General features: G+C 42.7%; 1 protein-coding gene across 4 annotated transcripts in view; it reads left to right on the top strand.

The window, feature by feature from the left end:
- The first annotated feature begins 60 nt into the window (after positions 1-60).
- The window catches only part of LOC112575123 (rap guanine nucleotide exchange factor 1-like), a 64990-nt gene continuing 52011 nt past the window's right edge, over positions 61-13039 (top strand). Inside the window, exon 1 of one of the 4 annotated variants that reach the window (XM_025256714.1) lies at positions 61-252. In XM_025256714.1, the coding sequence (XP_025112499.1) occupies positions 228-252 (25 nt within the window). In that variant the 5' untranslated portion in view covers positions 61-227. Of the gene's footprint in view, positions 253-6453; positions 7078-12498; positions 12829-13039 lie in introns of those variants that run through there. The other 3 variants (XM_025256713.1, XM_025256717.1, XM_025256716.1) reach the window with 3 other exon arrangements.

The raw sequence follows: 13039 nt of genomic DNA, 5'->3' as shown, positions 1-13039 counted from the left end.
AATAAAATTAAGGAAAAGCTGCTGTATCGCTACACAGTGTATTATTGTTGCAGCTTTCGACCGTGACCTTCCAAGCTCCTGACAAGGCTTCCGGCAATACACAATACAACAGTTCATGCGGATTTTCGATGATCGTACTTTAGCTATGTGCTGTCAAGTGGCCACATTGTCTGAGTGAAAAAGTGCGACGGAATAGAATGGATATATAGTAATCAACACAATTAACCATGTCCAACAAGAATGTAAAAACAGGTAAGATGAAATTGGCACACCTGTTTCTTTGATATCTGCATCACAGCAGTTTTCGTATAGGTCTTAATCAAGGTAAATGTGATGTGACAGAACATGTGAATATTCGGCACTAAACCACGATGTCAATTTCGAGTTTTTAATGTAAAGGGAGTGTATTTATTAAGCAGGTTTCATGTCTTTGCTTGATAGTTACAAATCAGTTTTGTATAGCTAATCATTTAATTGGTGTCGCATTGTGTCACATCGCATTTTGACATTAACTTAAAAGCTGTTGCCACTGCATGGAAGATTTAATATGATACACAATCATTTTAGTTTAAGATATATTTATTTCACAGCAAAACTCCTTTTTAATTTGTTTAATTCTTGCAGCAAACACCGGTCATCTCAAATGTGTGTATATATGTCTCTATAAGAATATGAGTATACTGATAAATGATATAAGTAAATGGTAGTGGCAATATTGCAACGTTTTGCCTAGCACCGGATCTAAATTAGTAGTAAAGCAAATCTATTAACCTGGACAGTTTTAACAGCACTTCTTGTCTTTTACCTTACTTCATCCATTAAATATTGTCACATTAGAAATGGCAGGTTTGCATATTTCGGGCATACCATGATGTGAATGCATGTGTAAACTAGCCAAGAAATCTAAAGTAGACACACCTAGATGTACATTGTAGGTCAGTAGGCAGATAGGTATAAGCAGATGCACTTGCATGTCTGCTATAGGTTACTAGGCTCAGATAGCAAGTTAAGCCATATTAGCCTTTATACCACCCCTTCGGCCTTTGTATAGGTGTCGTTGGTCCGGTCTGATAATCATAAGCATTAAAATTGTGACATCATCAAGAAGCTTTTGAAATGCCTTAATGTCAGGTGCAATCTTAATGTGTTATGAAAGGCAGTTCCAGAAAGGAGCTATACCTATTGTAGATTTTTTTTTTGTTATTGATCAAAGTAATAATTTTTTAGTATCAGCATCATGTAGCTGGTTAATTATCTTATGAGTTTGTATGGGATTCTGTCTGATGCGCCTTGCTTTAGGGAAGACAACTGTAGAGCAGCAAGTTTGTTTATGATAAACCCTTAAAAGAAGCTAATAATCTAATTACTAGTCTTTACACCTTTTCTATGGCCACAGACTCCATATTGGAATGGACCAGTGACCATCCGGTGCTTCTATATTCCAAGATTACGTTAAGGAAAATATTGTATAACTGCACAAACATGATCTTTTTATGGAATGGAAAACCTTTTCATTAAACCAGAACTTAATTCACTTTGTCAGCAACTTCTTTTTAATGGATGTCAGATTTTAGAGTTATCAAAACTTGATTTTAAGTCTTGTTCAAAACTGGCTTGGTGAATAGGAACCTGTATTTGCATATATTTAGTGACAACCTGCCAGCTACTAATACTTATAATTATGATTGTCTTAAGCAACTTTCCGAATTCCTCATACTTATCTTACAGCTTACATTGTACTAATATAATATCACAAATGATGAAAGAAATTTACATTTTTGCTACAAGATACATTCATTTGCTTTTTCTGTGATAAAATCGTTGAGTCCAGTCATATAACCTAGCTAAAAGTGAAGGGACATATGGACCTACTAATTGGAAACATATTGATTTTTGGCCACAAGTTGAAGGATAATTAAAAGAACATGAAAGTACACATGAAAGGTTTGTGAAGAGTTGTGGGAACCTCTGAGTGAAAGAGTACATGGGAAGTGTCTGCACAAATACTGTGGCAAGATACTGCATACTAGATACCGTCACAGTCAGCGCATGCAGATGGCTACACATGCATGTGCTTATGCTGAGCAGAGGTGTAGGTTTAAGCCATATAAAATACTTCCTGCATCATCTGATTTATACAGGGGTTTCACATTTGTTCTTATTGTTCAGATTTTAGTTGTCTGGTGTGTTTTACAAGGATTGATCTTGTAGATGGCATGTGGCATTGATGTTACATACAGCACTGGTAAAAGAGGGACTGAGTGTCGCTCAGTTAAACAATGAATACAGCTGTGAGTTCTGATACTGACAATCTGTAGACAGCCACTCTCCCTCAGGATAGAACTTTCGGAAGTGACACAAGAGGACTTTGTATCATTGTCAAGTAGTGCTCTTTTTAACAGACCACTTGTTGAATGACTCCAAAAGTTACTGATACTAATCCTAATGTGATTTCACAGGTCTCTGTTAGTTTTAAGTTGGTATAAAAGTCCAGCTTCTTACTCTTCAAGTACACATCACAACAAAATCTGTTCTTCTAAATAACCTTACCTTTGTCTCCTCTATAACACTGACAGGTTTCCCAAAATATCCTTTTCCTGTTTAATGCATTAGCTTTAAATTACAAAAAGCTCTACAAACTTTGGTTATAAAGTATGCACACATTCAGGTATAAAGCATTCATACATTTGGTTATAAAGCATATATACATTTGCTTTGCCTTCTATCACTTGTTTTGTTTGTCGTCATTCTATTGACATTTCTTCTATCAATGGTAAATCAATAACTTTTAATTTCCTTGTTAAAGTGGTGACTTAAAGGATAAGTGTGTTTGGATTGTAGAAGATCATTTTTATTTCACACTTCCTTTGGCTTAGTGTACTCATGTGAATGTTTTATGAGTTTCCTTTTGTGCCTGGTTACCATTATCTCATAAGAACATCAATTGTCTATAATGATGTAGATTCTGAGTTTTAGCTTTAAGTAATGGTTGTGTTTTTGATTGATGGTTTGGTTTTGAAGGATGGTTTCCATTTGTTATGCATGGGTTTTCCTCCCACTTGAGATGCTTGCAACAATAGCAGAGGCATTGCTGTGTTTTTGCATGGGTTTTTAGCTTTATCAGCAACAGGTATTGAGAAGCCAGGTTCTAAGTGCCCACAAACACATCAGCAACTCTTTATTATATCAAGCTTCAGCAACATATAGGATAATAATAACGATTATATGAAATTTATCTTCCCAGATGTTTCCATTTTTTTTTAACTTACAAATTATACACAGATGTTGCATCACCTATTATGACCACTTTGCAGCATTTTCTTCTGTTTTGACCACGTTATTATGCTAATATTATTAATATCATGCATATTCAGTTGCATGGAGAAGAAAACCATTTTTTTGTGACAGAAGAGTGATTGCTTGATGGGATTTAAAGTGAATGGAGGGTGTGTAGTGCAGAGGTAAAGTAGGGTCATCAGATCGTAGTGATGGTATTGATGCTAATTTCCCATTTGTGGTGACCTAAGAGTTGCTCACTTCACACGTTTGCACTGAACTGCCTTGTATCTGTGGTGAGTTTGCTGGGTGTGGATGACAGAGTATGGTTGAGAGAAAAAAAAAACTGGCTCAATATTCCTCAGCACCAGCTGCCTTTGTAGTTGGGGGAACTAAGTCTAATTGAGGCATATCTAGTGTTAAATGTCACTTCCTGGTAGAACTGTCTCTGATGGTCTTGCATCAGTGCCCTACAGCATGTTATAGCAGACTTTAGCTAGACTTAAGAAGGAAGGTTTTTTTCCTGTCTTCAACAGTATGTCTCTAGTTAGAGCTAACCTCAGCTCCATCTGATTTGAAGTTCTTCATTTGAAGATTTAAAAAAAAAGTTAATATATATTTATGTGCATGTACAAATGTATGTGTTTGTGTGTGAATTTTTATATTTTTGAACAATTTGTCGTTGTTGCTGCAATGAAGTATACTCTTTGATTAATCAAATACATAGGTCATGATATATATATGTTTATTTTCTACATATGTTTTGCTGATTTGAAGAGGTCGTATTTTTTCTTTCGACGGTAAGTCCAGGTGTAATATAATTTATTGTGTAGACTTTACTTATCTTGTAATACATATATTATTTGCATTATACACTCTGCTGCTGGTGGTCCTTGACCAAGTAATGTCAGAAAAGGCCAGTCTTTAGGAAGATTTGTTTGACAGTGCGCACAGATAAAACCTTATATTAACTTATGTGAATATTTTTTCCTATAAATTTGCTTGTCAAAGGGAGAGAATAAAACTCGAAAATGTTGCCAATGATAGTTTGAAAAGAGCATGAGGTATGGGTTTTGAGGCCACCATGAATTGCATGATAGGTAGCAGACTGTATGGTAGTGGCTGAGCATCATTATCTTAGATTAAACCACAACCACATGATGTCATTTCACTGGAATCAAACTCTAGGATACAACTCAGCATTATCGTGTAAGTCAAATAGATTACAAATAGGTATTGCAGTTTAGATGGCATGTGTTGCAGACCCATCTTCGTAAAAGCTCATATACATGCTTCTTAGGATGCAGCACTTGTACCTGCCAGTTTTTTCATAATGTTTTCACAAAGTTTTCTTCTGACTTTGTCTGGAAATCTGCTGCTTCCATATCAGCCTTTTGTCAAAGGTCACATTCAGGTATGTTTGTTGATCTTCAGATTTTAGTGGTGTGTCTCTCTCATCATTAGTTTGCACTTTGGTAGATAGTGACAAAAGGCTTACTGCTGTCTTCTCTTTGTTGAGTGATGACAAAAGTTGTCTACCCAGTCTGTGATTTTGTCCAGAACAAGATACATCCTGCACATTGCCATCATTTCATACTCCTCCTAACACCAGAGAACCAAGTCATCAAGATAAAGGGCAGCAGGGATTTGTAGCTCTGGCACAAGATCATTAATGAAGAGTATATACAGGTTGGTGAGAGAACTCCACCTTGTGGAACGCCTTGCCGCAAGAGTATCTTTTTGCAATGTAGGCTCACCAACACCCTGCATTGCCTGTTGTGCAAGATTTGGTCCACTGATTCAAATTGCCTTTGATGCCACTGCATTGAAGGTTTACTAGCAATGTTGAAGGTCTTTTGCAAAAGTGTCCTGAATCACCAGTGTAAGGTGCATTCCAATACATGATGATACTATTGGGGTTGTCTTTGGTGGTACATTGGTCTGTTGCTCTCTTTCCCCATCCCCTGGCTCCACAGGATGAGTTGAAGGGACCTCCAGTCACTAAGGATGGACTTCCTTGAGACATGGAGCCCTACATCACCTGTCTAGTGGGTCTTGACAGAGTGAGCCACCATTTCTGTCGATTCTGTCTCCAGGTGTCATAGCGGCTGTTGCTGCATAGTATTCAGGTTAATTAGAGTGCGTGTGTGGCCCAGCACTTTCTCCAACACTCCTAGTTAATTGCCCCTAGTTCATGGCCTGTACTTCATGCCCTGTTAGCACAAGGGGGGTGGGTTTTGCTGGGATCCCTCCTCAGGGCTATAGCTGTTTATCGCATGCTGGGCCTGTCATTGGACGCATGGTGTATTTCCTACTGTGGGTAACAATAGGACCTGATACCTCGCCCCATCCTGGTAGGAACACTTCCGCGACTACTTGTTTGTCCAGGCATAACGAGGCTTATTTCGCAACTAACCTCCAGATCTTGAGGCCAGGTCCTCTGTCCGCATCCTGGAGATGCGTTGGGTTGGGGGCGGTCCCCCCGCTATCAGATAGCCTAGTCCCAGACCCCTGGCCATTAGGTCGCTCTAGGACTTAGTAGGCCGTCTAAAGCAGGCATTCAGGCATTCATGGCCTGTTTGGTCAGGTCACCGCAAAGCGGCATGCAGCAACGACCACAACTTGAAATTACCTGCTGGGATCTGCCCTTTGCCAACCTAACAGTCCCATCTCGTGGGCAGGCGGCAATGTGTGGGCGGGTGAGCACCAGTGTTTGGTTGGTGATGTAAGGACCGTTGTTACCCATGGCGCGATCGAATGCCTAAGGAAACGGAGTGTGTGGAGGAGGGTGGGGTGGATTGGGAGGAGAAATTCACAGAAGACAGCATCTTTGAATGAGAATTTCAGTCTGTTTTGCCTCCCGCAAAGAGCCCATGTCTCTCTTTTTGTTTCTCTCTCGCGCATACAGGGCTCTACTGCTGATGCAGCGCTGTGGCGGCAGAGACAAATGAGAGGATGGAAGAGTGCCCGTGCATGAGGAGAGTTGTGGGGGGGCTGCAACATCGATCCGGTGGCTCGATGCATTATTATCAAGTCTGACTCATACCTCAAGCAGCGCCTCCAATCGTTTCCTGCCAGCGACACACACACACGTACGCACACACACACACACGCACGCAGATGCCGTGAAGGCGCACAAAGGGGGTAGGTTGAGAGAGAGAGGGAGGAGGACGGACCGCTTGTCCAGCAGCGGGGAAGGAAGACGGGGGATGGGGCTACCACACTCACGCACACGCCGTGTTCTCTCTCTCTCGTCTGCACGCACACACACACACGCTCGCGCGCACGCGCACCATTCCAGACTCGGTGCGGCTGGCCATCAACGACGCTGGCTGTTCTGAAGTGAAGCGACGACGCCTCCACCACTACGACTACCACTGCTGTTTTGACACCGCTGCCCCGCCACCAGCGGCCAGCACCTCGGCTATGGAAGAAGGTAGCGGTCGGCCGGCGGTGTCCCGCTAGCTCGCACTCTCCAGCTTGCGTATGTGTGTTCCCCGAGACACAGGACTGACACCTAGTCTCCTGCTGGAACCTTGTTTTTGTTTTTAGTTTGTTTGTTTTTTCGCCGGGCAGTTTGTACCCAGAAAAGAAATGGATCTTGCGTACCAGCCGGTGGTAAAGTACCCACAGTTGTCATCGCCGGCAGAAGCGGGCAGCTTTTAGTCGCCTGTGTGGCGGGCCTTCCTTCTTCGTCATCGTCTTCGCTGGAATCGTTCATTTTCTTCCGAGTGCAAAGCTGATTCCAAACCCCTCTGTCCAGCATGATGGAGGAAGGAGACCCGGTGACGTCAGAGGGAGGTAGGTTGCTTATGCCAATGATTGCATGACGCGATTGTCCGTCCGGACGAGGGGTGACCTCCAGCTGACCTTTTGTTTCCTAGTGCCACCCAGACACCTGCAGCGACAACAGACTCTCACGTCCTCTTTTCCAACGATTTTCGACTATTTTCTCCTGAACCCACCCGAATTCTCGAGTTAATAATTAACATTTATCGGCGGGACTGGTCTTATTTAAAGTTATTATTTCCGAGCTTTGTCGGTGCAAAGTGTCATGAAGGCAAGAATGTTTCGTGACAAACAACAGTGTTGGCGTGGTTGTTGTCTCTATTTCTGTTGGTGGTGAATCGTGTGCGTGGACTCATTATTCATGAACAGCGACAACCTCTGCGACAGGCTGTGTCGCGAGTATGAAAATAGCTTGGTCATATATTTGTGACTACGAGGTGTGGTCTAGCATCTCCACATTTCCATTATCATGTTGAATGTTGTCATCATTTTTCATCTCTTCCTGATATAAATGTATTCCAACAGAACTTCTTTTTTACCCACAATTCATTTTACTGGTCAGTTAAAAGTCGAGGCGATCATGCATTATCTCGTTGCTTCCTGCTAAATGCTGTGATCATAATTATTTTCTACCCGTTTAAGTACGAGCTCGATTGTCGGGGTAGTAGCGGGGTGGGTGGTTAAACATACAAAGCTACGTCTCTGCATAGGGCCGGCCATGTAAACAAAGGTATATGTATATAGGTATATGAAAGCTCGAAGTCGCCAGGAAAAGTCGGCTAATGAGGTGGTCATTAATTTTAAGTGAACGGTCAGCTGCATGGAGAGATCCGTTATCAGGACTATAGCCTCATAATGTGGCCTCCCTGTAGTTGTTATGTCAAAGTACCTGAGTCTTCAGCGCAAGAACCAACGTGCGCTTTTTTTGGATGGGAAACTATTTTTATATAATTACACAACTAAATTTTAAGCTTCTTTGGTACCTACTTCTACTCGAGACTCTGTTTAACTTCTGAATTTCAAACGCGTGCCTGGTCCTCCCTCGGGTGAGCTTTATCAACCACACACGGTCAAACCAAGAAGAACTGACTTTCGTCCACTAACACTCTTGACTCTTAAAAAAATACATATTTAATTTATCATAATCTTGATACCTCCACACTCACTTCCCTGCTACCCCACCACTCTCACACACAACTTAAAATTTTAAGTTTAAAGTTTAAAATACATTAAAAAATAACATTACACGTCCACATGGCCTCCGCTGAACGGAGAATATACTTTTTTTTTTTTTAATTTAAGGAAGGAAGCGATGACGACGATGAGGATGATGATGAAGATGAAAGGTGACGCTCGTATAAGCGTGTGGAATGTGATACCCGCGCTTCTTGGCTGCACCTCAGGTTTGCATGCGGCCGCCACTGACGGACCGTTATTAACGACAGACTGCGCCGGCACGTGCACGGTGTTATTAATCGCGTTAGCACGTGCGTCATAATCAGACTTCGATGAGGCACACCAGTCAACAGACTTGGGATGCTTAGTGGTTTCGTGTGTTTAGACAGAGGGAGACAAGTTGACCCTGCTCAGAACTTTGTTCCTAATTCCGGTTTTCGTGATATGAGGTGTGATGGAGGGTCATTGGGCCGTGCTGGTCGCACGCTAAACATCAGTCTTTGTATTGCCCGCATGAAGCACAGGTACAGAGCAAAAATGTGTCTTTGACTCACACAGGAACATTTACAAATGAAGACATGTCCTACGTTGATCATACAGACATGCAAAACACATTCGCGCACCCCGACACGCATTCTGAGAATTGTCAGTCCACACCACGTATGTAACTTGTCCCCATATGCGCAATACGAATTCAGATTGTTGTTGTTATTATTATTATTATTTACAAAGAAAAAAAGAAAGGAGCGAAGAAAAGCCCACTAATTTTCATTGTGCAACTTCATGTCATTCAGGTCAGGGTGGAACACAGGCTCCGTCTCTGTACTTGATGAAAGGTGTGACTGCGGATTGTAGTGAGTGTATAGAAGCGTTAAGGTGAGTGTTGTTGCCAGCTGATGGTGGAGTGCCTTTGCTGGAAGTCTGCTCGGCATCTGCCACGCAATCAATGTTGCCCCCTGGTGTAGCTGAAGAGGCCATGTGCCCGCTGTACTCCGGTGGTCGGTCAAGTCGAGCACAGTTCACGGAAACGGGGGCAGGGGCGGTAACGTGTGGCCGTCTTCACAGATCGATGCAGAGTGGTCTGGCCCTGGAACTGGGGGAGGAGGGTGAGGGGTAGTGGAGGGGAGGAGGTGTGGGAGAGAACGTCTCATCAAATGTCTGAGCTCGACTAACATTTTCTCCACCCCTTGCTACTACCCCCTCTCACAATTTTTTTATTTTCTATTATTATTTCTATAATTTAATTTTCTAATTACAATAGTTAATTAATGTCTCGGACGTTTGTGTTCATAGAATTTCGTGCAATTCTTAAAAATTAATGTTCTGTTTAATATATTCTACCCATTATATCGAGAGTTATATGTTTTAGAAGAAGCATCGATTGCTGAATCTTATCCTGAAATCCTTTCTAAAGAAAAGTTGTCACTGTCAGATCTCCTCTCATCATTTTCTTCTCTCAGTCTCTCACTTTCTCTTGCCAGCAAATTTGTTTTTAATTTCAACCAAATGTTTAAAGGAATCCAGAAAATTTCTATTTGTGTCCGACAGTGTATCAATTATTACTTTTTTTCTTTTCACTATGCATCCTTTAGGTGTGTCAGTAGCTTATCAGTTTCATAAATTGTCTCACGTGGACCTATAAAGGAAATTTATTGTGTGTGTGTGAGAGAGATTATTCCTTGTTGCTCCCTTGAGCAGAGAGAGAGAAACAACCATAAATAAAAATTTAAAAAAACCCCAAAACGAAACGGTCGTTTGTTGTGATTCATTCTCAATGAATCGCAGCTGGAAATGCTTAGTAATAACCTAGTGAACTCTGCTCACGATGTTTCGCTCAAATTGTGTCCTAAAGTATTTGGCACTGCTTAGTGATGGCAATTAAAAGTGGGTGTTATCTGTCGTCTGTTGACGACGAGGTGAGTGCACACACTAACCGCCGCTCAGAGCAAAGGTGGTGAAGTCAGCTCGGCGACAAGTGGGTCAAGTCAATGTCGCACGCAGTCCACGGGGGGCACTGCGACTGGAGCATCTCCGGCCTCCCGTGGCTTCTCCTCCCAGACTTATGCTTGTCTGTGTGTGTATGTACGCGTGTATATGTGGGCTTTCGCGCTGATCACTCAGACTGGCTGCCTTTCCTCTATTTCTACAAATAATTCACTGTAATCAATTCACGAAATTTGAACCAACCGATATTAAACCGTTTTCAAGATTAATTTTTTTTTCTTTATTCTTTGTTTCCTTTTTTTTTTTTCGTTCCCTCTGAACATACTGATTCCGCATGATCACCTGGTGTGTGTGTGAGAGTATTGATGTCTGAACAAAGCCTGACATTCTTACGATAACACCAGTAGTAGATTGCGATTTGGGACGAAAACGGAGAAAACAAAATATTTTCTTCGACTATTGGCAGAATAGAATTGAGTCTATGAGAGGGGAAAGGTCGTAGGGCGAGGTCATAATCGCTGTGATATTGACCGACATGGCCTGTTCTCGGTCACCTCCTTCGCTAATGAAGCCGTTTGGGAGCAAGGCAGACAGGAGCAGACTGGAGCAGACTGGATCATCTGTAAGTAGGACAGTATCAGACTGGACCTCAGTAAGTAGAACTGTATCTCAGACTGGACCTCAGTAAGTAGAACAGTATCTCAGACTGGACCCTGTAGCTCATTCTGCACCGAGTACAGTTCAAACAGTATTTTGTCATACTGTCCGTACCAGAACAAATATTTTGCTTGAAGTTAGAGGGGAGGGAGAGATCACAGAGGTTTTTCTGTTTAAAGTACGAACTCAGTCAAATGATTATTGGACCTCTCTTGTCGTCAGTCACTTGATAGCCGACTTTTTTCTCCCATTTGAAGGAGACTTTTGTTCACTCTACTTGTAGCTCGGTACGATCTCTTTATTTATTTTAAGCACTACGCGACACGTCCTCTTTGAAACCAGTTTGACAGAGCAGGTCGCAGGTGTTTTGAAAGGTAAAGAAAACACGAGAATACAAGCTTACACCCGCTCTAGGCCCTGCTTGTTTGTGGGATTGCACTGCAATGTGGCTGATCGGTTGCTCACCAGTGCCAAGCGCTCAGCATGCACGTGATCTGCAGTCTCGCGCCCACGTGACCATGCAGGCACACGATCGCCACGTGCCTCTTTGTCCACCACAGTTATTTGTTCCCAGGGTTTGGTTTTTCATTCCTTTCCTGAAACAATTCTGCGGAGCAGGTAGGGTCACGTGTTTATGTTTTCATCGCTCCTACTTCTGTCGCTTCTTCCATTACAGCCACAATCTCTGACGTCCGGCTGGCCGGCTGGCTGGTTGTCGTGTGATTGGAACGAGGAAGGCTCGGAGAAGGAAGAAGGCCCAGAAGCGTGTCATGAACGCCTTTATACGAGGAAATTTCCAGATAAACGAGGGTTTTGGGGGATTTTCTGGTCCTGTTTCGGCCGTCAGCTCTTGGTTGGTTATTTAAACAACGTGGGGATGGCCTCGTGTGCATTTACTTCCGGGTGAGACGTGCATCTATTGTGACCTTATTGGAGGAGGTTAGACCTTTGCACATGCGCGGAAACGTGCACGTGCCCACATTTTGTGCTTGCACGTTGCTGACCAAACGGAGGTAGTGTGTGTGTACGAGAGAGAGAGAGTGGGAGAGATCAACAGTTAAAATATTTAATATACTTTTTCTGTCTCCTTCCCACTTCCATGACTTCTTTCACTACCTTTTCTGATTCACTCCATCTTGTTTTTTTTTTTGTGTGTTGCTGTTTTTTGGTTTCTTGTGTTAGTGAAAATTTGATTCAAGGAATGTATGAACTTCCATGTCTCATGCAAACACACACACACGCACTCTTACTTTCATGCACTCACACTCTCACATCGGTGTACATGGTCGCTGTCATCGAAATCTTTTGCTGACATCTTAAAAAGTGGCATATTCCTATTAGCATTTCCTTAATATTTTTTATAATTTGTTAAACTCAAAACGAAACTGTTCATCGCTCCACAGTGTGTGTGTGTTTTGAGAGGGGGGCGGGGTGAGATGAGGGTGGATGTAACCGTTGTGACACAGTGACCTAGTAAGGTGACGAGCAGTCCCTATGCCGCGCATCGTTTCCAGAAAAAAAAAGAGAGCAGCACGTGTGATGTAATCGTGTAAAAAAAATCCTTTTGCAATATTTCCGTGTTGGAGGCTGAGGCTAAAATAATTTCCTCATTGTGCCGCTATACAATTCAAAATAATCGCTTGCCGATTTGTTGGTGGGCCTGGAGCTGCGTGAGTTGCGCTGGGAGTGCATTGGCTTCCCCTCCCCGCGGTGGGTCAAGTCGTGTCTTGCATCTGCTCGGGGTTACGAGAGAGACTACAGGATGCTGTAGCGGAGCTTTTTCGGAATTCAACTTCGTGGCTGTGTGGGTGCAGGTTGTGGTGGTGACTGTTCGTACTCTCGTGACGTCACACCGCGCCGTTACTGGAGGATCTAACGCACATCCACCCGTGTGAGTGTCAGGTTGGCAATGGTTGCGGAGTTCTTACCTTGCTGGATTTGGTTGTCTGCAGTGTGCGGCTTTCTTTATTTCTTTACAAACTAAACGTGAGTGAAGCTTTTACACTTTTTAATTTTTCTTCGCTGTAGTGTGACCCCTGTTGTTGACATGTTGACCACTAGCCACCAACAATCAACTAACCAACTCTCTCGTTCGCCTCCACCTCACTCGCTCTAGAGTTGATGTTCTTTGGTGTATCTTACTCACCAGCCATGGATTAATCCTGTGACTGACTCACGGACTCAGGTGTGCAGGTTC

This window comes from Pomacea canaliculata, linkage group LG11, assembly GCF_003073045.1.
Source record: "Pomacea canaliculata isolate SZHN2017 linkage group LG11, ASM307304v1, whole genome shotgun sequence".
Taxonomy (NCBI): Eukaryota; Metazoa; Mollusca; class Gastropoda; order Architaenioglossa; family Ampullariidae; genus Pomacea; species Pomacea canaliculata.
This window is presented reverse-complemented; position numbering and strand designations above follow the sequence as displayed.